The sequence below is a fragment of the Dendrobates tinctorius genome, unplaced genomic scaffold (assembly GCF_039654945.1).
Source record: "Dendrobates tinctorius isolate UK_male_01 unplaced genomic scaffold, ASM3965494v1 ptg000091l, whole genome shotgun sequence".
Classification (NCBI taxonomy): domain Eukaryota; kingdom Metazoa; phylum Chordata; class Amphibia; order Anura; family Dendrobatidae; genus Dendrobates; species Dendrobates tinctorius.
In genome coordinates this window covers 5,104,770-5,131,049 of record NW_027361759.1, presented here as the reverse complement: position 1 = coordinate 5,131,049, position 26,280 = coordinate 5,104,770, and the positions used below count along the sequence as shown (strand labels likewise).

Below are 26,280 nucleotides of genomic sequence, written 5' to 3'. Positions count from 1 at the left end.
GTATGTTTTACTTTGATACGCTGTGATGTTTCAGAGACTACAAAGATAGAAAAGCTGGTCTGAGGCCATAGAGAAATGTTACAAATCTGTAGCGGCCCCCAGCTGGCTTCTTCCCACCCCACTCCAGTTTCTTGACAGGTCTCTCTTTATTTTCACACACTGGAGCCTATCAATCAACTGAACCCATCAATCATTGAACCTATCAATCAACTGGAATGGGGCTAGTCAGAGATGTAAGTCCTCAGACAACTTTTCAATCTACTGTACGTTTTCTCTGAGACACTGCAGCATTTCAGAGAAAGACATACCTGACTGAAATCAACCATCTAGGATAGGATTCTGGTTAGGACAGCATAAATTGTGTGACAAGTCACTTACATGTGTGTACATAGGTAGAGTCCTGTCAAGGTGAGGAGAAGCCGTCCAGCGACTGTGCTGGAATAGTCAGGTCTCTTTTTATATGGTACTTGGTATGCTCATCAAACAATGCAATTGCACATCCAGGCTCTGATTCATGCTGCCCATGGTATGGACAGTATGAACCTAGTGAGAGGGTCTCTTGAAATTTCATTATTGCTATATAATCATAATAGTCATTTCTGACTGTACCTTTTTGACAAATTAATGTAAGGGTAAGTACAGTTTGTTTGTTTTTTAAAGACAGGTATGTTTCTAGCACACAATCAGAATACTCAGAAAATCAAGAAGAAAGTCAATCCATTATTAGTCACTGAAAAGATTAGCTTTGACATGCAAGGATACACAGTGCTTTCCAACGCTGCAACGTAACACATGAAAACGGAATTTAGGCTAGCCAGGAGTGGCCATCAGGTCAGTGTTATTTTGAATAAATAATGTCATCCTTTTAGGCTGTATTTAGCTGTACTGTAACAAAGTAGTTTCAACACCATCTCATTTTGCATTTTTTTAAGTATTCATAGTTTTGGCTAATATGAATAATAGGTTACGACAGCACAGTGACTCAGTGGTTTGCACTGTTACAGTGAAGTTTGTATGTTCTTTCAATGTTTTTGAGTTTCTTATGATTGTTCCTGTTTTTCTCCAACATACAAAAATATACTGATTAGCTAAGTGGCCTAGGCCCATAAAGATATTAGATCAAAGTCAGCTGAACCCTCCAATATTGGCTGGATGGGACAATTGTCTAATGTCTACGTGGTCTTCCTATAATAGATATGAACTTAGCACTTAACTTAAGTGTAATCAAAATGAGATTTATTGTAGTATGAAGACAAAAGGTTTCGGTCAATTGATGACCTTCTTCAGTTGCGTGCTTGTAATAGATTTCTAACAATAGGATATGCACCTATTGAATAGCTTGATGCGCTCAGTATTGGGACATACTGTCCTCAGTCATGGCTGGTAAGCTTAATGTGAAGTATGTTGGGGCATACGTGCCTCCAGATGCAGGATCCACCGCAAGTTTTATGTGGTCTTCCTGACTTTCCCCTGACAAGAAAGAAAAGGAACGGCATATTGGAATTGCAACAACTGATCTTTTTGTTTTTGCCCCAAGAAAACCTGCGGCTTTAGAGAACACAGGAAAGCTGAATCAAGGCAAGATAACCTGTATATTTGAGAGTCAGGGGAGAATGCTTTTGGCTGAACAATCATTCATCAAATAGCTATCAAATAAGTATGGGTGCCTTTACAATGACAGTAGCACCACATTTGAGTTAGAAAGAGATTCTTGAGAGCTGGCCATATCTATATACAGACTACAGCTTCTGGATGTCAGAGTCTGTTGGAAGTTGCAATCTTATGACAGATAGTTACAGGTTGGTGATTATTATTCTAATCCATTAATAGAAATTGACACAATTAAGGTGAGTTATCTCATTACAGACAACCCCTTTCAGAAGACAGCAGCATGTCAGAAAACAGCCATGTATCAGCCCTTTCATAAGACAGCAACATGTCATAAGACAGCTGGAAGTCATATGAATCGCTGTTTAATAAATACACTAAGGGCTCTTGTGCATCAGATATTCTATGCAGTAAAAGATCATTATGCCTGCTTAGAATTCCGGTAGGACGTGTCTAAAAAGGCCATTAAACAAGTGACAATCAATGGTTGTTACCCAATCAATGGTTGTTTAATGGCTACAGTGAATTAATCTAAATGGGCCCATAGAAAGCAGAAATCCAATTTGGTCCAAGTAATGGGGGAGATTTCCTTCATGAGATAACCCATTTTTCCCACAGGACTTTGTCTGAAAAATGACAAAATACAAAGCTGATTCAATATTTCAGGCTGCAGTTCTAAGAGCATTTATATACGTACTCTGAGCCAGAAATCAAGTGACAGAAATAAGGTGATGTAAAACCTAGACATTCCTGATTCTATTGGTGGTGGATAGTGATAGGGAATTTGTGAAAGTTTGGGTTCGACCGCACTTGCGTTAAAAGTTCAGTTTGGGTCAAAGCTTGACCCTGAACTTGACCCCGAACCCAAATCTAAAAGAAGAGAATGGGGACCCAAACTTTGATAATGTAAAAAGGCTGTAAAATGGTCATAGTAAGGGCTAGGGGTCTGCAGAAGCAAAATGTGTGTAAAGGGGGTTTTACATATAGCGATATCGCTAGCAATATCGCTAAAACGTCACTGATTTTGTGACGTTATAGCGATATTGCTAGCGATATCGCTATGTGTGATACTTACCTCCGACCGGCTCCCCCGCTGTCCATCGCTGATCGCGCGAGAATGTCCGGCTCCATTTCTCGTCGTCTGCTTCCTGCTGGGCTTCCTGCTGTGTGAGATGAGCGACGCTGGACGCGGGTGGAAGGACGCCAGGATCGCTGTGTGTGAAAGGTGAGTATCGTGCGCTGCGTCGCTGCTGCGTCGCTGTGAGATCTTCCTGTGTGGAAGCTCACTAGCGATCATTTAGCGATGCACCAGCGATCCTGACCGGGTCGTATCGCTGGTCGGATCGCTGGTGCATCGCTAAATGTAAAAGGGCCTTTAGAGCAGGAAAATTGCCCTGCAAACAAATGCGGATAGAAAAATGACTTAAATCCCTTAAATTAGTCAGTAAACATTGAGTTAATTAGTTCACCCAACAGGCTGGATAGAATCAATAGAATGGTGAGAGGATAGGTAACACATACTCCAAAATCAATGTAAGTTAATGTAGACTATTCTTATCAATATCTGTCATGTGTAATTATCTATCCATTCATTGAAACCCACCCAAAGAAAAATCACATTAGTAAGAAAAGCAGACAACTGTCAGATGGTGTTATTATTCTGGCAAGAGACGTATATCCATAAAGGTTCCCAGCCTGATAATAACAGCCCACAACTGTCTGAGTTTCCTTTACTGGTTAATAAAAAGGGGGGACCCCCCAAAAAATTACATGGGAGCTGGGGGCTTTTGTTATTATTCTGGAAAGGTGCCAAAATACACAAATGTTCCCAGCCTATTAATATCAGCTCACAGCTGTCTCTTTAGTCTTTACTAGTTATTAAAAGGGGAACTCCCCAAAAAATGACGTGTGGTTCCCCCTATTTTTAATAACCAGTAAAGGTTAAACAGACAGCTGTGGGCTGATCTTAATAGGTTGGATATTGGCCTCCTCCCAGACTAATAGCTCTGTGTAATGTCTGCTGACATCAAGCACTGACGTTAGTAATGGAGATGTGTCTATTAGATAGCCCCAATACTAACTCCATAGTCAAAAGTAATAAAGACACACATAAAAGCCTTTTAATTGAACAAATCAGTCCCCGACAATTACCCTCTTTTACCCATTTATTAATTGACATGGCTGTGATGGAGCCGGAAGTGCCCACAGCCTTAAAGCTTGTTGATTGGCTGTGCTGCAGCCTTTCAACAAGCTTTCATAGAGTTACGAACCAGAGCAGGAAACCACACACAGTGAGAAGCCCATGTTCAGGGTCGGGTACCGAACACTAGAAGTCCGGTACGAACCCTGAACTTTCCAGTTCGGGTTCACTTATCCCTAGTGGTGGATAGTGTAGTAAGTAAAGTTGCCAACAGCTAGGAAGTGATATGCATGGAGAATACTGGTCTATGGACTCTGGTGTTCTAAATATAAGTTCTTTCACTGCATATGGAAAAGTTCAGAAAATGCTCAATTTAATTTAATTCTTACTGTGGACAAATGTCATATCCCTTGATATAAGAAGACCAGTTCAGGACATTTCCATTCAGGGAAAATACATTCTATTTCAAAGAAGCCAGTATTGTAAATCTTGTACTGTTTTATGACCTGTTCTGCAGAAACATTTTTTTCTGTCCACACACATTTAGCTCCGTGATATTCCTTCCACATGTATGCTGCTATGTAAACTGTGGAAACAGTTGGCACAGTTAAAATGAAATAATTAAAAACAAAGTTTACTGTCCAAGCACTTGAAAATATGGATAAATAAGCAACCATTTTTGGATACAGAATTCCCCAACAACTTTGATATTTTATTGTAAGACAGCAGACTCTTCCTTCAAGGTGACAGCATTTCAATTCAGAACATATTTGTCTCATTATAATGTGAAGTTCTAGTGAAAAACGTGGCTTCTTCCAATAAAAGATGAGAGTGCCAGTAATTTCTAAAACCTGATCTGATTACGTTACATTTTAAATCTCCATGAAACAGACAAAATGTATAATTATTAAACTATTATCAGGAACATTATTATGATGGTATTCATAGGGTTTTAAAGGGTTGTTCTTTGTTTTTGACAATCCCAATTAATTATCTTTTTTTTAAAACTCTTTTTATTGAAGGATTCCACAACATAGTATATCAAACATAGAACATTACAATATAAAATCAGAGTTATTCATAGTGACATAACCATGATATCATATTTCAGTAATAAGAAACAAACAAAACAAACATAACACAGTATTCTACACAATACATTATACCATTCGTTGCATGTTCTAGTTTACAGGGTCTATTTAAGGATACGTGAGCTTGTATCAGGTCAGAATATAGAAGATATGGGATGCCCTCACACCCAGGGCTGTAGGGTACTCGGTACCGGGCCAGATGAGCTCTAATGGGAGGTGTTGCAGCGGCTGGGACCCGGCCCGTGGCCCTGGGCACCCATTGTAAAAGGCGAATGTTCAGTGTGCTGATGGTAGTGAAAGTTTATAAGTGATTCGTGACGCCACCTGTGGTATTCGGCAACAGAGATGTAAACTGACGCTGCAGACAGATCCTCTGGGACAGATGGTGTGGTGCAGCAGTGATGTTATAGCCCTCCACAGGCAGGGCTGTAGTCCCAGGGCAGTGTAGGTGAAGAGACACTTAGATGGTGTAGTGTCAGGCGCGAGGGATGTAGCAGTACGGGGCAGGTTGGCACGGGAATAAGTGGAGGACACCAGGCATGTAGCTTTACTCACAGTCTGTTGTACAAACAGGTGCCTGCTTCCGTGCCGTGTCCTCCGGGTTAGGGACTCAGTCAACCTCCAGGCCAGATGCAATACTCCTTTCCAACACTCCGCCAACATATGTGCCTTTTCTGAACGTCTCCTCTTATAGCGCCTTTGAGTGAAGTACTCCTAGTACTGAGTTACACTGGAGTTCCTCCTGTCAGATGTTCCTATGAACTCTACTTGTACGGCAGACAGCTGTAGCCTGCTTCGGGGACTCCTTGCTACTATGTCCCGGCTCACTAATATGTTTGCTGTTGTGCCCCCAAGTCTTGTGTGGGAATAAAGTGGTCACTACTTCTATTCCTCCGGTGTCTACTGCAGGACCATTAGTATCCGTACAACCTCGGGGACCGGACCCTGGCCTTGCGCTTAGAACTTGAAAAGGGTTCTCCTCTAACCCTGGTCCTTGTTCTCTTATTCTCCTCATGTTCCGTGCTAATCCTTCTTCCCAATGGAGAATCAAGCTTCCTTTCTCTGTCTCTTTCCTGTTCCAGCAGACCCAGATCACTGTGGCCTGCTGCAGCACTTCCTTCTTCCATCCCTCTCCCGGGGATCTTCTCTTTCTCACACTCTGTCCTTCTACATCCTCACACACTGACTGAATGAAAGACTGACTGACTCAACTCTTCCCGGTCTTTTGTGCAAACTAAACTCCACCCACCTCCCAGCACGTTTCGTGTTCCAAGCCAGGAGCCACCAAGGGGTGCTTTGCTATACTCCAAGCAGGGAGCCGCCGAAGGTGCTTTGCTACACTACTTTGTGGTGTGGGGTGCAGGTGTTGGAGTGTGGTCAGGTGTTTCCACCTTACCTGGATGGTGGGGCACCACACCTCAGGAAGAGGTGCAGTACCTCTGTGGCGACTGAGCCTCAGGGGCGCCACAGATACACCTTCCAAAATTCACACAGATCAAAACTTGCATGGTCTAGAAGTGATATATATCTGGCATTATATCTCGAAATTGAAGAAACCATAGCATTAGGATCCAATGTGTCAAAGGGGAATCACACCATCTTTCCCAAATTTTATGGAACTTGTGGGGACATTTTTGGTTTTATACACTATGTTCTCATAAGGAATTATGTCATTCACCAATTTCTTCCATTGATTAATTGAAGGGGACTTCCCTTCCATCCACCTTATCACCACTGCTTTCCTAGCCATAAATAGAGCCTCTCGAAGAAATATTCTATCATAATGAACCCACATCTCTTCATCCACAACACCTAGGAGACACAGCTCAGGAGTGCATTTAATCGGTATTCCCAATATTCGTTCCAATGTATATATGACATCACTCCAATACCCTCGTACACTGCCACAGCTCCAGATAAGGTGCCAAAACTCTGCCCCCAATTCCCCACATCTTTGGCATTCATCCGTTGCCCTTCTACCAAATTTATGAAGTCTGTTTGGGGTCAAATAAGACTGGTGAAGAATATACGTATAATTGGATAAACTAGTTGTTTGCAGCTGGTGACACAATCGTGTGTGCCTCCAGGGCTTCATTCCATTGTTCATCAATGGACCTTCATTGTAAATACACCATTGTAAATACACACCTGTACTCTGTATCTCCCTCACCTCATTGTAGATTGTACGCTCTCACGAGCAGGGTCGTCTTATTTCGTCTTATTTTGCTTTAATTATTGCATTGTTAGCGTTGTTACTTATGACTTGTGTTTTGAAACTGTTAAACTGTAAAGCGCTGCGGAATATGTTGGCGCTATATAAATAAAGATTATTATTATTATTATTATTATTATTATTATCAGTGATAGACGGTATCAAATGGTGCCACTTACTTTCTACAGCGAGCTGAGTGGATGTGATTTTAGAATTCAATAGAAAGGTATAAAGAGAAGAAATCACCCCCGTAGGTCCCTGGGTGGATAATATTCCTATCAATGGATATTTAGATATTCTCATTCTAGGAAACGGAAATTGATACATTACGGCATGTCTCAGCTGCAGATAGCTATAGAATTCTCTATAAGAAACTCCAAATCTTACATGTATTTGTTCAAACGATAATAAAATTTCATTTTCAAAAATCTGACTAAGTGTTATTATTCCATTCTGTTTCCAAAAACTTGGATCTTGTAAATTCTGAAGGTGTGGGATTATCCCATATCTGAACATCCCCAATCTGATCAGTGAATTTTACAATACGTTTACTTTCTTGCCAAATTTGTATCGCTAATTTATGCGCAAATAACAATCCCTGGGTTGCCCTATATGAACCTTCCAATATTGCCCACGGTGTATGCCCATCCAAAGAGTGCATGAGATGTGCCTCTGCATTACTGGGCCTATCTCCAATTAACCATAGTTTTAAATGATGCAACTGACCAGCTAAATAATATAAATACAAGTCAGGGAGAGCATAGCCACCCTGGGTTTTGGGCCTCTGCAGGGATTCAATACTTAATCTAGATCTAGATGTTACCCATACAAACGTTGCTATTATGCTATGTATTTTTTTAAAGAAACCCTTGGGAACCCTTACTGATATGTGCTCCAGCATATATAAACATTTGGGGAGGATTATCATTTTTATCAATCCAATTCTACCCGCAACAGACAGGGAAAGCAGGGGCCATATCTCAAATTTTTTCCTCATCATATCTCCCAGGAGATATATATTATCTTTAAGATCATCAATCGGGTTTTGATTTATTATGATGACAAAAGGTACTGTCACACTTAGCGATGTACCAGTGATCCCGACCAGCGATATGACGCGGTCAGGATCGCTGGTACATCGCTAAGTGGTCGCTAGTGAGCTGCCACATAGGCAGATCTCACTAGCGACATCGCTGGGGACGGGGATCGCTACTTACCTGTCACACCAGGCGATCCTGCGTCCTCCCGCCCGGCTCCACGCGTCGCTCGTCCTCACAGCAGGAAGCGCCACAGGAAGCTGACGATGAGAAACAGTCCAGGACGTTCTCGCGCGATCAGCGATAACCAGCGGGGGAGCCGGTCGTAAGTATCAGACACAGAGATATCGCTAGCAATATCGCTATAACGTCACTAGTTATAGCGATATTGCTAGCGATATCTCTTAGTGTGACATGCACTTAAGTATTTACATTTTTGTACTACCTGTAAGCCACATAGCACAGGCACAGTTATGCTATCCACTAGCGGCATGATCACAGATTTGCTCCAGTTGATTTTAAGACCTGATAGTTCTCCAAATTGATTAATGAGGTCAATTGCCCTTTGCAAAGATTGACCTATTTTATCCAGAAAAAGTATTAATCATCAGCATACAATCCCACTTTATCCATCCTGGAGTTTATATTGATTCCTTCCACCCCGATATCTTGTCTAATCCTTAAGGCCCCTTTACATTTAGCGATGCACCAGCGATCCCGACCAGCGATATGACCCGGTCAGGATCGCTGGTGCATCGCTAAATGATCGCTAGTGAGCTTCCACACAGGAAGATCTCACAGCGATGCAGCAGCGATACAGCGGTCGTTACTTACCTTTGAGACGAGGCGATCCTGACGTCCTCCTGTCCACGTCCACGCATCGCTCGTCGGCGCCAGCAGGAAGCCCAGCAGGAAGCGCCCGACGAGAAATGGAGCTGCGCGATCTCGGGCGATCAGCGATGGACAGCGGGGGAGCCGGTTGGAGGTAAGTATCACACACAGCGATATCGCTAGCGATATCGCTGCTGCATCACCAAATCGGTGATGCTTTAGCGATATTCTAAGCGATATCGCTATGTGTAAAACCCCCTTTAGTGGAATCGGCTCAATCTCAATAGCAAAGAGCATTGGGGATTGTGAGTAGCCCTGTCTAGTTCCCCTGCATAACTCAAAATAATCCGATAATAAACCAGTAACAAGGATATTAGCTCTGGGCCTATGATAGAGTAATTTAATCCACTTACGGAATTTATCCGAAAAACCAAATCTTCGAAGCACCTGCTGCAAGAAATCCCACTCCATTGAATCAAAAGCCTTTGCAGTGTCTAGAGAGGCTATTGCCCAAGGTTTCTTATATTTGTGTCCTATTTGCGTTAAGACCTGTACCCTTCTGATATTGGAGGAGGTGGATCTTCCTGGCAGAAAGCCGGATCCAATTAATTATCTTTAGGTGTATGAAAAGCCAATATTTGGCCACATGCACACATTCAGTATGTGGTCAGTATTTTACATCATTATTTGTAAAAATCAGGAGTGGAACAGAGGAAAACAAAAACACGTGAACCACTTCTAAATTTTTCACCCACTCCTGGTTTTGGATTACAAATAACAAGGTAAAAAACTCACCCAACATGGCCTAAGGAGCACTACCACTCATGTTTAATTTCAAAATATAAATTAGAGCTTTGATAGTTTAAATATTTAGTCAAATAATTTTGTGTCGTATTATATTGCTACATCAGTGGAACTTAAAGTATTAGATGCATGTTGTACTGTAATACCACATTCACAAAAGAAATTCATTACTGCAGCACTTTATTCTTTTTAGGTATACCTGTAATGTGCCTTTTGGAATTTTATAGGTGTTTTCTATGTTTCCATTTTCTTTACCTTTAGCTGTAAAAAAAAAAAGAAAGTCAGCTTTGAAAATGTCAGTCAACAGATAATTTATCAACCTCAGGCTCTAAGAAACAGACTGTCTACAGGTAGTTATTTTTTTCACATTCTTTTTTTCTTATTAAAGCACCATTCCTGTTTAGGTTTAAGTTGTTTCAGCCTCATGTGTTATATTTTTTCACAATATATTGCCAAGTATTGCAAGGTCCTTCAAACAACTGATTGTGAAGGTGTCAAAAGTTTCCCTCTCACTGATTGGGGATACATTTTTATTTTTCCATCAACATTAGAGTATAGAGGCGGCTTACTTTTAGTGGGACAGATTGTAATTTTGCCTGACACTTTATTTTTAGCCATACAATATACTAAAAAATGGAACAAAATTCAAAGTGGAATTGTTACTATGGTGATCCCACATTTATTTACTTTTTTGTATGTTTTATTACTTAAATTTACTACATCACTTTACTAGTTACAATTGGTTTCGCGCACCATTTTTACCCCCCTCCACGACATATGACATATATCTATGTAATATGTCATGTACCTGCTTTGAAGCAGACTCATAAGCTGAGCCTGCATCTTTTCCCGCACATGACAGCTAATTTAATCAGTCATCATGTGCCTCTAACAGCCATGGGTGGAAAGGTGCTCCACTCTTGGATATTAAACTGTTAAATCATGCTATCAATCTTTGACAGTGATATTTAACACGTGCCGACAGTGAAATGCATAATTCCACACTGCCATCGGAGTGCCCCTTGTGTGATCACGGGATACCAATGGGCTGTCATGACAGTTGGGGTCTTCTGATGACTCCCGTGGCTGTACAGTATTATGATCCTCATGTGAATGCCGGCCACATATGATATCGTGATTTCGGCTATAAATAGCAGTTCTAAAGTACTGCTATGTATAGCACAAGCGATTGGGTAATCAAAGCTTCAAGTCCCCTAAGGAGACTATTAAATACAGTAAAAGGTAAAACCAAAAGTTTTAAAAAATATGAATAAAAAAACAGTCAGACCTCCCTTTTGCCCCATTTAAAATAAAAAAAATAAAAAAATACACATATTTGGTATCACTGCGTTCAGAAATGTCTAATCTATCAAAATATAAAATAAAGTAATCTGATCGGTAAAGAATCTAATAAGAAAAAAATCAAAATGCCAGAAATTGTTTTTTTTTTGGCCACCGTAATATTGCAATAATGTAGTAAAAGGAATGATGTAATTCAAAAGTACATCTCGTCACTTAAAAAAAAGTGGTGAGTTCCCTTTACTCCCATTATAATTCCTACTGCCACAATGCAAAATTAAAAAAAATCCATATTGGTCTTATACTAATGCTGGAATGATGAGGAATTTGACCAGTATTTCTTTATTTGTTATTTTATACCATTACATGTATTTCCAGACACTTCTATTTAAGGTAGAAATTCCTTTAAGGGTAGGCAATCAATGTTAAAGTTCCAGAATAAAGCACTCCCTAGTAAACAACAGTGTGGAGATATTCATTTACTTCCATGGGAGAGAGTTCTTACAATACACTATGATATGTGCAGAGGTCCATTTACAGAGAGGGGCATGAGGTGTAGTGTGACATCATCTGTTGATATTGGTGTGAGCCAGTATTATTTTATTCTAGGTTTATAATAGAAGTGTAACATTTCATTGCAATTCTGCCTGCGAAAAGACGATGACTTCTGGGTAAAGATGGGGTGAATTTATTCAGAGGACCCAGTCTAGCGACATGTCGTAAATTGTAGCCATCGGGGAGAAGCCCTGTGAAGGAGATCCTACCTACAAAAATCCACGACTCTTATTTTGATTAGCCAGGCTTGCATGACATCACATTTGCATTACACCACACTAAAGGTACTGTCACACTTAGCGATGTACCAGCGATCACGACCAGCGATATGACGCTCTCAGGATCGCTGGTACATCGCTAAGTGGTCGCTAGTGAGCTGCCACACAGGCAGATCTCACTAGCGACATCGCTGGGGACGGGGGTCGCTATTTACCTGTCACACCAGGCGATCCTGCGTCCTCCCGCCCGGCTCCACGCGTCGCTCGTCGTCACAGCAGGAAGCGCCGCAGGAAGCTGACGACGAGAAACAGTCCTAGACGTTCTCGCGCGATCAGCGATAACCAGCGGGGGAGCCGATCGTAGGTAAGTATCAGACACAGCGATATCGCTAGCAATATCTCTATAACGTCACTAGTTATAGCGATATTGCTAGCGATATCGCTTAGTGTGACATGCCCTTAATGAAGCTTCCCATCTGGGGGCAACAGATTACTGATGTGGCCACTAGACCAGGTCCTGCAAATCGATTCGCACCACCTCTACAGCTAGGAAGATTCCTGCAGGACAGGAAATGTGAGACAATTATAAGGCTTAAAGGGGCTGTCTCACGAGCAAATGTTATTTTTTATTCCAACATCTAGTGATTAAAATTAAGTTCCACAGTTGGATGTGATTAAAAAAAATGTTCCTGTGCTGAGAAAATCTTATACTGTAAATGTGCCCCTGCTGTGCACTGTGTAATGTCTGTATCTGATCATACAGGGACATGGCCTGTTCATACCACAGCTCCTTGGCATTGGGAAGAAGCAAAATAGTATACTAGTATACGGACATCACAACATGGGATCAGAGCTGATTCTTTCTGTGAGGTAAAACATTGCTTAAAAACAAACAGTGAAATGTTTTGCCTCACAAAAACAATCAACTGCGATCCCGTGCTGTAATGTCTGAATACTCTCTTTTGCTTCCTCCCCTGCCCAGGAGCTGTGGTATGACCAAGTTAATGAAATGTCAGCCACATCTATTACACAGTACATAGCAGGGGCACATTTATAAGATTATCTCAGCACAGGAACATTTTTTAATCATTTTTATTTCAAGATCTAATGAATAAAATGAACTTTTATAAGAGGAAAAACGGTTTTAATGAGTTTTCTGAAAAGTGTAATATTTCAGGGTTTTTTCTAATATGGTTGATGATGCAAAATTAGAGAATAAAAACAATATAAATTAAACTTATAGGAGCAAGTAGAATTACTAAATCACAAGAGGTTGCTCATAACAGTTCATAAGAATCGGATATACTGATGTGACTTACGATTTGTCTTATGAGATTGAGACTTGCTCCAGATTTCATCCTCTGAATTGTCTGTTACTCCAAATTCATATAAAGTGTTAGGCTTCAGGTTGTCTATTACTGTTTCAGTTGTTGGGCACAGCTGGTAATTCCAGTCTTTATTCTTTTCTCTATGTCGAACCGTGTAAAATCTGTGTAAAAAATTGTAGCAAAGTTATTGCCATGATGTTGTATTATGAGAAAGTTTGGATGTGTTGGATCACTAGACTTTACATATATTTTGTTGTAATATGGCTCCTAAATCAAAAGACTGTGATACATTCTTGGCTCCTCTTCTTGTATATAGATTAAACAGTTTATACATTTCTGTGAATAATGGTGGTATGTATAATAAGATAAAAAGATTTTAAAAAAAGCCCTCTAAATTCAATAATTTAATGTATCTTCTATATAATAGTAAAAAGATATTTGTACTTAGGATGAGCCTCCTGCCACGTAATCATAATTATCAATTTCTTTCCTACCATGCTGTAAAATTTTATCATCTGCTGCATTTAAGAGATGCTGAAAACTTCTTGGATATCATCTGTGACATGCTGTTGAGATTCTGTTTTCAATTACATTTCACAGATTAGGTTTACATAATATATTAAATTCTGCTAGTTGCCCTTGGGAACACACAGTGGTTTAGAAACATTTGGCTGCCATGCATGCAACCAAAAATCTTAATGCCAACTATATAACTTCTATCTAATTAATCAAAGCACTGGGATTATGAATGTTGGTGTCCCAATAATTAGAAAACAATAACAAAGAACTCAAAATCAGTAAATCTATAGTGGTGTTTTTTACTTATATATACAATAGTTATAAAAAAAAGATTGTGAATCTTTGTAAGCATTAAGTAAAACTCATAAGCAGCCTTCCACCCCCCCAAAATATATATTGTGTTATGAGCCCAGATCAGAGAGATCTATGGTATGATATCCCAGATGATTTAATTTGGATGGATTTTGTATATAATGAGTTTTAATGTCCTACTTGCGTAAATAAGCCTCTTAAAACTACAAGATGTTTGGAAATTGTCTGGTATATGGGCATGGGACTATGGGATGGAGGATCGGTATGTTGGGTATATGGGCACGGGACTATGGGATGGAGGATAATTATAATTTGTTATAACTATCCACAGTTAGTTACTATGCCCGGGCAGTGTTGGGCTCTTCAGCTAGTACAAGATAAAACCTTAATCAAATGTCCGTGTAACATAGTGTGTGTATAGTCCATGATGCATGGTCTGGTTTTGGGTCTCCTTACCTGAATTTGTCAGCCTTATAGGAATATATAAGGCTCTCAAGTTCAAATCAAGGAGACTCATGGCATGTCTATGAATCACGACCTGTGTTACAAGCAAGTCTAAATAAGGCTTAAGATACCAGTTTGTTGCTGCATCCAGTATTTTCCAAATACATCTGAATACCAAAAAAATACATCTTAATAGAAAGGAATAAAGTGAATTATTCTTATTTAACCACTTTCCATTTTTTTTATTATTATTTACAGCACATTAGCCGGCTAATGAATACACCCATCAGCCACTCCTGCTCTCGCTCTTATTAGCAGCAGCAGGTGTCGGATGATGGGAGCTGTTGTTCCATCAGCCGACACCAGTGACCGGAGGCAAACTTTATACCTCCAATCACAGCTGAGTGGTCATGCTGTCTCTTGACAGCGTGGGAACCGTGGCTCTCTGACCAGCGGGGATGATTTCACTGTCGATCAGAAGCGGTGTTTGGCACGCTGTCATACACATGACAGCGTGAGAAACACCCGGTGTTCGGGCAGCCAAGGCCGAACAGTAACATGGTCTTCCTGGTGAAGTCCATGTTTGGTGTCCGTGCCCGAACAGTAGGTGTTTGCTATGGACGCAGAACTTTACTGTTCGGGTTCACCAATCTCTAATAATGAGTATGTCCTAACTCCACAATCTTAATATATTACTGAATATTTTGCAGCATTTCTTGCACTGTATAATGTGGTAAAAACATTGACATGGAAAAACTGTGAAAGGTAGTCACTAAGGACAGGGCAGGCATTAGGGTAGGGCAAACTAGGCAGCTGCTTAGGGCCCCCAGCATCTATAGCAAAAGAGACCAGTTGAGGACCTGTAGTGACATCATGATCATGTGACCTGCTATGTGACCGTGATATTACCACAGGCCATATACTCTGGAAATGTCAGAACCTTTGGTGAGGGCCTGGCATTGAAAAAGAAGTGGTCAGTGAAAGACAAGAACACCAGCCACTGAACCTCCACCATCAGTGTGGTAGAAGCGCTCATTAGTCAGTGCTCCTGTCCTCCTACATGGCGCCTCTGTGGGAAAGGGAGATTTAGAGATGGCAGGCAACTACCAACCTGAGCTGTCAGATAAGTAGTGCAGCACCCAGTGTGTGTGCAGCTCCTGGTGAAAATTGCTCCTGTCCTGCTGTCAGCAACTCCTGCTCTTGTGGATAGTCACAGCAGAGGAGTGGGAAGAGAGGTGTTTGCTGGGAGCAGGAGGAGCTGAAGCTGAAAGTGTGGAACATCTCATTTCCTCCAACATAAAGCAGTGTGTGTATCTGAGGTGTGTGCAGTGTGTATATCTGTTCTGAGGCGAGAGCAGTGTGTACATCTGTTCTGAGGTGTGATCAGTGTGTGTATCTGAGGTGTGTGCAGTGTGTGTATATCTGAGGTGTGTGCTGTGTTTGTATTTGATGTGTGCTTAGTGTGTGGTATGTGTAGTGTGTGCTGTCTGTGAGCTATGTGTATGTGTCTATATGAATCAAATGTATCAAATGAGCATTTGTTGTGCAGCATGTGTGTGCCATATACGTGTGTGTATAAGTGTGTGCCATGCACATGTATGTATAACTGTGTGCCATGTGCGTGTGTATGCAATGTACGTGTGTGTATGAGTGTGCCATGTACGTGTTTGTGTTTATAATAGACACACAGTGTATAGACACACAGTAGCTGTGTGTGTGTGTGTGTCATGCACATTTTTTAATATCGGCTGCCCAGATGAGAGTTCATGCATATAAACATGTTGGTAATTGTCCAGCAAACTAGCAAAATGCTGCTTATTCATTGGGTGATTGGATTGTTTATGGCAGAGCATAAATCATTATTATCGGCAGCACATCGCCGGTGTAAACTGCAGATATTCTGCTCATCAGGGCTGTGGAGTCAGTAAGCCAAATCTCCGACTCCAGTTCCTTAACTTCCCTGACTCCAGACTCACAGCCTCGGTCACTACTGACATGGACATAAAGAGCAGCACAGATTCATCTCAACTAAAAGCTGAGATTCTTAGATCAGGAACAGAACAGACATTTATAGGACATTTTATAAGTTTCCCAAATTACTATGAAAAAAATACATCACATCCTGCACCGAATGTATTGTATACTGTATTTAAGGAGTCAGAGTCTGTCCTTTTGATACCGACTCCACCAAAATGGACACCGACTCAGACTTGACAGCCCTGCTGTTTATAGCATGATACTGTATATGGACAGATTGATCTACTAAGGATCATTCTGTCCCCATCATTCTTCACTAGCCGGCACAAAGTGGCTGGCAATTAAGAGCCAAACGACTTCAATATTGTCCATCACGCTCATTGAACGGCCTGAACTCATGTAAATACAACCAAAACATTTGTGTCATGGTGCAATATGTGAACATTTAGGGCCTCATTTTAAACTTTTGCCAAGGGCCCCACTTTGTCTAAAACTGGCCCTGACTAAGGAACAAGCGAAAGCGACAATGTCAAAGAGGGATGGAAGCCTCAGGAAGGTAGTAAACCTCAGGAAAGTTACTCAAAAGAACTATAGGGCTGGAGAATCTGAGATACAGGCTGCTAAAATATGGAAAAAGTGGAAATCTGGTGTTGATCAGAGTGCCATATCAGCTCATACACAAGTTCAGCATGTACTGAGGACTAGTTGTTCAATAATTTATCCATAAGAGTGCCAAGGCTGTATGTGTGCACTGGGGTTAGAGGAACAACTGACTGGGTATATGGAATGAAAGCCTGTGTCAGTACACATGGCAAGAAGTGATTGCAGTTGTGTGTTCAAAGAGAAATTTCATTATTTTTGTTAAGTTCAAATTTATTGTTTTGCATAAAGATGAAGTAAAGCTATTCTCTTAAATAGAGATGAGTAAACCTTTTAAGGTCTGGTTCGGTTCAATTCGCCGAACATTTAGATGTTCGCCGGACAGTTCGACGAATGCACCCGAACCCCATTAAATTCAATGGCAGGCCAAACCAAATGTATACACAAAACCTTAAGGGGTGACAAAAAGCTTCCCCAACATCTAAAATTAGGGGCAGACACAATGAAAAGTGGCATCAATTGACCCACTGTATAAATTTGCAAATGGCACAGCAGCAGTCAGCCATGGGCCATGCATGAGGTATCAGGGTCTGGGCCATCATTCACAGCTTTGAATTAAAGTTTCAATGAACACCTGGTGGCTAAGGGAGCAGTGTAAGACTTCTTAGCTGGGAGCTCTGATACCTCATGCAACACCTCCAATTTTTTTTTCCAGCCACACTCAGATGGCACAAACATTGGGTTTCATACAGTACTATTGGTTGAAAAATGTAAGGAAAGTAACACAGGTAGTTGACTGGTCAATTGACCCACAGTAGAACCTTTTCTAGTGGCACAGAAGCAGTCAGCCATGGGCCATGCATGGGGTATCAGGGCATGGGCAGCATTTACAGCTTTGAACTGAAGTTTCAATGAGGATCTAGTGGTTAAAGGAGCAATATGAGCCCTGATACCTCATGCAACAACTCCATTTTTTCCTGCCACACTCAGATGTCACAAACATTAGTTTCATACAGTACTATTGTTAGAAAAATGTAAGGAAAGTAACACAGGTAGTTTAGTGAAAGTAAGTGAAGGCCTGCCTATCTGGGAGCCCTACTTCTGCAGGCAACACACATGAAGGAGACCCAACTTGAATTCTGCACATTTCAAAAAGTGATTGCCACACACTACTTAAGTGGCATAAATTTCCACTGAGTAGAAACAGTATAATTGGCCTCTGACACATTTTCTACTATAGGCAGCCCACCAGATGGAGACCCAACTTGGAGTCTCCACATTTCAAAAAATTGTTTGTAACATCAGTAGCAGTAGCAACAGCAGGCAGAGAAGCCACAACAAAGGTGTCACAGACTGCACTATTGCAAGATCAATGCATGACACTAAAAACAACACCATCGCCTAGTCTGCCCAGTCTGTGACTGGGGTGCAAAAGTCATTGGAGATCCATGATTTGTTCATTGTGATGAAAGTTAGGCGACCTACACTTTCAGGGGGCAGCTAGATGCGCTTATCCATCAGGACAACACCAGCAGCACTCCAGGCATGTTCTGAGAGAACGTTGGCTGCCGGGCATGACAACCTCCAAGGCGTGAGAGGTGAGCTCAGGCCACTTTTCCATTTTTGAAGAGCAAAATGAAAAAGGGTCCAACCCTACAGAGAATACCATCATCATCCTCTCCAGTCGTTCACAACGTGTCAGACTTGTACTCTGTTCTGCTGGTGAATGGGCTGGTCTAAAAAATGTGTGAAACAATGCACAAAAATTGCTTAAACCACTTACACTGCTGCTGCTGTCAATGTTTTTGCAATGATGTCTTGACGTTCCCAAGGGTTGACATCTAGAACTGCGATGTACACTGCTGCTGCTGTCAATGTTTTTGCAATGATGTCTTGACGTTCCCAGGGGTTGACGTCTAGAACTGCGATGTACACTGTGTGCCTCACTTCTGTCTTGGTGAAAACCACTCTTAAGATTGTCTACAAGCATGTTTCGATACTCCAGCATGTTGGAGGAGCATTTGGATAAATTTACTCTTGTACCGTGGATCTGAGTGGCAAACAAGCAGTCAGCTCTATTTTAACCCTAAGAATACGGGCAGCAAGTTGAAGATAGTGAAGCAAAAAGGAGCTCATGTGTTGGGCACTTCCATGAGGTCTAAGTCCATGGTATGTTGGTGGCAGGGTAACACTCAAGGTTGCTTCCGCACTCTCCTCCTGTCAACCAAGGATAACAGAGAGGGGATAATTATCCTCTTCATCTCCTGAATGTTGTGCGTCCATCACCTCTTCTTCCTTGTCTTCCTCAATTTGTTCCTCGGCTTCTGCACCTTCACTAACAGTTTGTCTGGTACTAAGTGCCCCCCTCGATCTGCGACGACAGTCCGGAACTTAGAGATATTGTTATCCCTTCTGCATCCTCCTCTGCGTCCACCTCTTCCTATGGAACCACCACTTCCTCATGCAGACTATTCAAAGTGTGCTCCAGCATGAAGATGACAGGAATATTGATTTAGAAAATATAGTATATAAGTTAGCAACAAACATGGTATGTACAGGCAGAATGGAGTATACAACCTGAAAATACAGCACAGAGCCCCAATGCGTGTTTTGCATTTTGCTTCTTCCTGAGGGAGTTAGTGACTAACTCCCCTAGAAAGAAACAAAAATTGAAATGCGCATTGAGGCTCTGTGCTGCATACTCTATTCTGCCTGTACATACCATCTTTGCTGCTAACTTATATACAGTGGGGAAAAAAAGTATTTAGTCAGCCACCAATTGTGCAAGTTCTCCCACTTAAAAAGATGAGAGCGGCCTGTAATTGACATCATAGGTAGACCACAACTATGAGAGTCATAATGAGAAAACTAATCCAGAAAATCACCTTGTCTGATTTGGCAAGATTTAATTTTCAATTTATGGTGGAAAATAAGTATTTGGTCATTAACAAAAGTTCATCTCAATATTTTGTTATATGTCCTTTGAGGGCAATGACAGAGGTCAAACGTTTTCTTTAAGTCTTCACAAGGTTGGCACACACTGTTGGTGGTATGATAGCCCATTCCTCCATGCAAATCTCCTCTAGGGCAGTGATGTTTTGGGCCTGTCACTGGGCAACACGGACTTTCAAATCTCTTCAAAGGCTTTCTATGGTGTTGACATCTAGAGACAGGCTAGGCCACTCCAGGACCTTCATATGCTTCTTACGAAGCCACTCCTTCGTTGCCCTGGCTGTGTGCTTGGGATCATTATCATGCTGAAAGAACCATACACGTATCATCAATGCCCTTGCTGATGGATGGAGGTTTGCACTCAAAATCTCATGATATATGGCCCTATTCATTCTTTCATGTACACGGATCAGTCATCCTGGTCCCTTTGTAGAGAAACAGCCCCAAAGCATGATGTTGCCAACCCCATGCTTTACAGTAGGCATGGTATTCTTTGAATGCAACTCAGCATTCTATCTCCTCCAAACACGACAAGTTTTGTTTCTACCAAACAGTTCTACTTTGGTTTCAACAGACCATATGACATTCTCCCAATACTCTTCTGGATAATCCAAATGTTTTCTAGCAAACTTCAGACGGGCCCGGACATGTACTGGCTTAAGCAGGGCAACACGTCTGGCACTGCAGGATCTGTGACGTAGTGTGTTGCTGATGGTAACCGTTGTTATGGTGGTCCCAGCTCTATGCAGGTCATTTACTAGGTCCTCCTGTGTGGTTCTGAGATTTTTGCTCACCGTTCTTATGGGTCAGGATGGGGAGATCATATGGAGCAGGATGGGACATCCCATGGGGGCAGAATGGATACTCATGAGGGCAGGATGAGAGAACATTTGGGGCCAGGATGGGAGAACATATGGCTGGAGCCAGGAATGAGACACACGGGGGCCAGGATGGGGGACATATTACCATAGGGGCTATTTAAGGGATATTATTACTGCAGTGATGTATTAATTTCATTCTTTGAGGATATTGTTTTAAATGGGGGAGGCGGTTCTGTTACTGTGCAGAGCGACACTGTCTCCTTTTTTTCTTCATCTGGTGTAGTTTAGAATTTGGGAAAAAATAAGTAATCTGTTCTGCAAGTGATGCTCTAGATCAGGGGTCCCCAACCGCCGGTCCGCGGCCCAGCACCGGGCCGCTGCAGTGCCCTTGCCGGTCCGCGGACACAAGGGGAGCCAGGGGCGGTCAGTGGCGTAGCGGGGGCTGGGGCGGCGCGCAGCAGCTCTTAGCGGCGGGCAGGGAGCGATCAAGCAGCTCCGCTGCCTGCAAGAGGGAATAGCAGGAGCGGAGCTGCAAGGACCCGTCCAGCTTCCTGCCCGCCGCCCGCGCTTCCTGTCTCTGACTGACACAGAGAGGAGCGCGGCCGCTGCTGTGTCAGTGAGAGGAAGCGCGGGCGGCGGGCAGGTGAGAGGAGAGAGGTGGTGTCTGTGTGTATGTGTATGTCTGTCTGTCTGTGTGTGTATAATGTGTGTACATGTATGTCTGTGTGTCTGTGTGTGTGTTGGTGTCATGTCGGACGCTGTTCACACCACAGCATCCAGCAGGCAGAGGTAGTTCCACCTCCAGCCACTATAGCCTCAGTGGCGCCGGCCTGATCTTCAGGCTCTCGGGGGTTAATCCTGCTGGAGACCAGGTTGGATGGTTAGTCACGCCCACGGTCTTTAAATAGTCATGCTGGCCTATGGGCGTCGCCGATTATAGCTTGTGTTTCATACCAAGTGGTTCCGGTCTGGAGTGGAGGTGTTCAAGAGAGAGATTCTTATCTGGTGTCGTATGATCCGTCGTTATCCTTTCTCCTTCCCATATTTGTGTTTAGTTGTGCCCTGTTCACATTACTGTATATTCCTGTGTGTGTGCGGCGCAGTGCAGTTTAAGTTCTCCCTGTCTGTCATTATTTGTGTGGGAGCTTTGGTGGTGACTTCTCACTGGGTGGAGGGTGGAGGGTTAAGTGCAGGGCTGAGCAGGAGATAAGGAAAGGTCGGAGGCTCAGGCATTTGCACCTTCAGCAAAGACCCTGGGTTGAGGGTCAGACAGGGTTTCCCCTAGTAAAAGGGACACCACAGGGGCCCCGGGTCTTTCAGCCTTAGTTGAACTAAGCCCCCGTGACATTATAATCGGCCCACATTTTTTCAGGAGTCCATGGATCCATTAGATTCCATAACCCGCCAGTTGGCGGCGCTGTCCATACAGGTCTCCGAGTTGAATGGGGCAGTTCAGCAGCAGGGCCTGGTAGTAGCAAAGGTGCAAACGGCATCTGCAGGTATCGGTGCAGAGCCGAAGTTTCCGCTGCCAGAACGATTTTCAGGCGATCGCAGCAAATTTGTCGTATTTCGGGAGGCCTGCAAATTATACTTCCGCATGCGGCCAATATCCTCAGGTAATGAGGCCCAGCGAGTAGGGCTGGTGTTGTCATTACTGAGTGGTGACCCCCAAGCATGGGCATTTTCCTTACCAGCTGACTCTGCTACATTTCATTCGGTCGATAATGTTTTTTCTGCCCTCGGGCTCATTTACGATGACCCTGACCGACTGGCTCTAGCGGAATCTAAAATCCGCGCCCTCCGCCAGGGGGAGCGCTTGGCAGAAGACTATTGTTCGGAATTTCGCCGCTGGGCTGTAGACACACAGTGGAATGACCCAGCACTGCGGAGCCAGTTTATTCATGGGGTATCAGGGAGGGTGAAACAAGCCCTCCTGATGTATGAGACTCCGGCATCATTGGAGTCTGCCATGAGTTTGGTGATACGTATTGATCGCCGTTTTCGTCAGGGGGCACAGGAGACGCTACCTCTGGGGGAAAACAGAGGTGCAGGTGTGGTTGAAGTAGATGAGTCCCCTGAACCTATGCAGATTGCTGGCGTGGCACAGGTTCAGCCTCGCGCTCCGGGAGTCCGGAAGTCCGGAGCATGTTTCTACTGTGGTAAAGGTGGTCATTATGTTAACGTTTGCCCGGTACTACCTAAGAGGGTCACACCGGCGGAAAACTGTTAAGCTCAGAGGGTATGGAGGAGACCCAACTGAGCGTATGCATATCCTCCATGATGGTATCTCAATGTATGCTCCCTGCCAAGGTTATTGTCGCCGGCAGAGAGCTACCTATATCAGTGTTTGTGGATAGCGGTTCCGCCACCAATCTCATAGATGAGGAGTTTGCACACACCGCCGGGTTTAAGATTGAAAAACTTCCTCACCCCATACAGGTGGTGACCATTAATGCTGTTCCCCTCCCTCAAGGGGAGATTACTGAGTTTGTGGCAGAGGTGAAACTCCACATTGGGGTCCTACATTCTGAGTCGGTTACATGTAGGGTCCTCCGTAATCTCCCAGCTCAAATGGTCCTGGGTTTTCCATGGCTGTCCAGGCACAACCCGGTAATTGATTGGAAAACTCAGGACATAGTACAATGGAGTGGTTTCTGCCAAGACAATTGCTTGGCCACATGTGTGTCCGCCGTGACGCCCAGCCTGCCGGAGGCTTTGCAGGATTTTGCGGATGTTTTCTCTGAGAAGGGTTGCTCAGAACTGCCTCCACATAGAGCCTATGACTGTGCTATTAGGCTAAAACCCGGGGCCAAATTACCTAAGGCCAGGATGTTTAATATTTCTGGTCCTGAGAGACAAGCTCTGAAAGACTACATCGCGGAGAGTCTGAGCAAAGGTCACATCCGGCCTTCGTCCTCGCCTGTAGCCGCGGGGTTTTTCTTCATTAAGAAGAAAGATGGGGGGTTACGCCCGTGTCTGGATTTCCGAGAGTTAAACCAGATTACTATCCGTGATCCCTACCCAATGCCGTTGATCCCGGATTTGTTCAACCAGGTAGCGGGGGCAAAATGGTTTTCCAAGCTGGACCTCAGGGGGGCGTATAACCTCATAAGGGTCCGTCAGGGGGATGAGTGGAAGACGGCGTTTAACACTCCTGAGGGTCATTTTGAGAGTCTGGTTATGCCGTTTGGGTTGACCACCGCGCCTGCTGTTTTCCAACATTTTATTAATGATGTCTTTGCTCATGTCCTGGGGAGATTTGTGATTGTATACCTGGATGATATCCTCATTTATTCTAGCGATCGGGACACTCATTTGCAGCATGTTAGGCAGGTGTTACAGTTGCTCCGGGAGAACCAGCTCTATGCTAAGCTGGAAAAATGTTTATTTTTTGTCCAGGAGTTGCCCTTTTTGGGATATATTGTGTCCGCAGCTGGTTTTAAAATGGACACCGCTAAGGTGCAAGCGGTGTTGCAATGGGAGAGGCCGGAGAGTCTGAAAGCACTCCAGCGGTTCCTGGGGTTTGCGAATTATTATAGGAAATTTATAAAACACTTTTCGACTGTCGCCAAACCGCTCACGGACATGACAAAAAAGGGTGCCGATCTGGCGAACTGGCCTGAGGTGGCTATACGTGCATTTGAGCGTCTGAAGAATAGTTTTGCTTCAGCCCCCATTCTGGTGCAACCAGACGTGTCTAAACCTTTTGTGGTAGAGGTTGATGCGTCGGAGGTGGGAGTGGGGGCAGTACTGTCTCAAGGCTCGTCCTTGAGCGAGATGCATCCATGCGCCTACTTCTCCAAGAAGTTGTCGCCGGCCGAACGGAATTATGATATCGGCAACAGGGAGTTGTTGGCCATCAAACTGGCTTTTGAGGAATGGCGACACTTCTTGGAGGGGGCGGCTCACCAGGTCACAGTTATCACCGACCATAAGAATCTGCTCTACCTGGAGTCGGCCAAGCGTCTGTCTCCTAGGCAGGCTCGCTGGGCATTGTTTTTTACTCGTTTCAATTTTCTTGTGACGTACCGTCCCGGGGCTAAAAACACCAAGGCGGATGCTTTGTCTAGGTGTTTTCCGGGGGGAGAACCTCGGGAAGAGCCGGTACCCATCCTCCAGAAAGGGGTAGTGGTCTCGGCTCTCACGACTGAGGTAGAGGCGGAGATTGCCGAGGCCCAAGAGGAGGTACCACCAGGACTTCCCGCCAACAAATCATTTGTACCCCTGCATCTTCGGCCTAAGGTGTTGAAGGAACACCACGATTCGGTACTGGCTGGTCACCCAGGGGTGAAGGGCACCTTAGAGCTGGTATCGCGTCGTTTCTGGTGGCCCAAAATCCGGCAGGACGTGGTCTCGTACGTGGCAGCTTGCATCACGTGCGCTAGGGCTAAGTCACCCCGAACCCGTCCTGCTGGCACGCTACAGCCTCTGGGGGTACCCAATAGGCCATGGACAGAAATCTCCATGGATTTTATCACTGACTTGCCAGCCTCGGCAGGGAACACGGTCATCCTGGTGGTGGTTGACCGTTTTTCAAAGATGGCGCATTTTGTGGCGTTGTCTTCTTTGCCCAATGCTAAGACGTTGGCTCAGGTATTTGTGAAGGAGGTGGTCAGACTCCACGGAGTACCGTCTGACATAGTATCTGATAGGGGTACGCAATTTGTGGCGAGGTTTTGGAAAGCTTTTTGCTCAAGGTTGGGGATCAAGTTGTCACATTCATCGGCGTTTCATCCACAGTCTAATGGACAAACTGAGCGCATGAACCAAAATCTTGAACAGTATTTACGATGCTTTGTGTCCGACAACCAGGAGGAGTGGTCTACTTTCCTTCCTCTGGCCGAATTCGCATTAAATAATCACCGCCAAGAGTCATCAGGAGAGTCTCCATTCTTTTGTGTGTACGGTCAACATCCTCAGTTTTGTACCTTACGTCAGGGTGTCTCCGGGGGTGTCCCGGAGGAGGATCAGCTAGGAGCCCAATTGTCATCAGTCTGGAGGCGGGTGAAACAGCGTTTGTTGAGCATGAGTGCCAGGTACAAACGGGTGGCTGACAGTAGACGCGTGCCAGGTCCGGACCTGTGTGTGGGTGAATGGGTGTGGTTAGCTACGAAGAACATAAAACTCAAAATCCCTTCTTTAAAACTGGGTCCAAGGTTTATTGGGCCTTTTAGGATTTCTGCCATCATTAACCCAGTGGCTTATCGGTTGGAACTTCCCGCAGTGTACAAGATACACAACGTGTTTCACAGGGCTTTATTGAAAAAGGTGGTAGGCTCTGTGGACACAACGCCGATGCCACCTCCAGTCATGGTGGATGGCGAGTTAGAGTTCGAGGTCGCCAAGGTAGTGGACTCTCGAGTAGTACGCCGTACTCTTCAGTATTTGGTGCACTGGCGGGGGTATGGTCCAGAGGAGAGGTCTTGGGTTCCAGCCTCAGACATACATGCAGATCGGCTGGTCAGTTCTTTTCACCGTCGTCATCCGGACAAGCCGGGTCCTATGAGTCTTGAGGGCCCTGGGGTCCCTCGT

At 43.7% G+C, this 26,280-nt stretch overlaps 1 protein-coding gene across 14 annotated transcripts in view; it reads right to left on the bottom strand.

Annotated features, from left to right (window-relative positions):
• Positions 1 to 26,280, bottom strand: part of ABI3BP (ABI family member 3 binding protein) — a 733,533-nt gene that overhangs the window by 338,251 nt on the left and 369,002 nt on the right. For all 14 annotated transcript variants that reach the window (XM_073586187.1, XM_073586193.1, XM_073586188.1 and 11 more), the window contains exons 5-6: positions 13,115 to 13,284; positions 9,923 to 9,984 (exon numbers count right to left, since the gene is read on the bottom strand). In XM_073586187.1, coding sequence (XP_073442288.1) covers positions 9,923 to 9,984; positions 13,115 to 13,284 — 232 coding nt within the window. The remainder of the gene's footprint in view (positions 1 to 9,922; positions 9,985 to 13,114; positions 13,285 to 26,280) is intronic.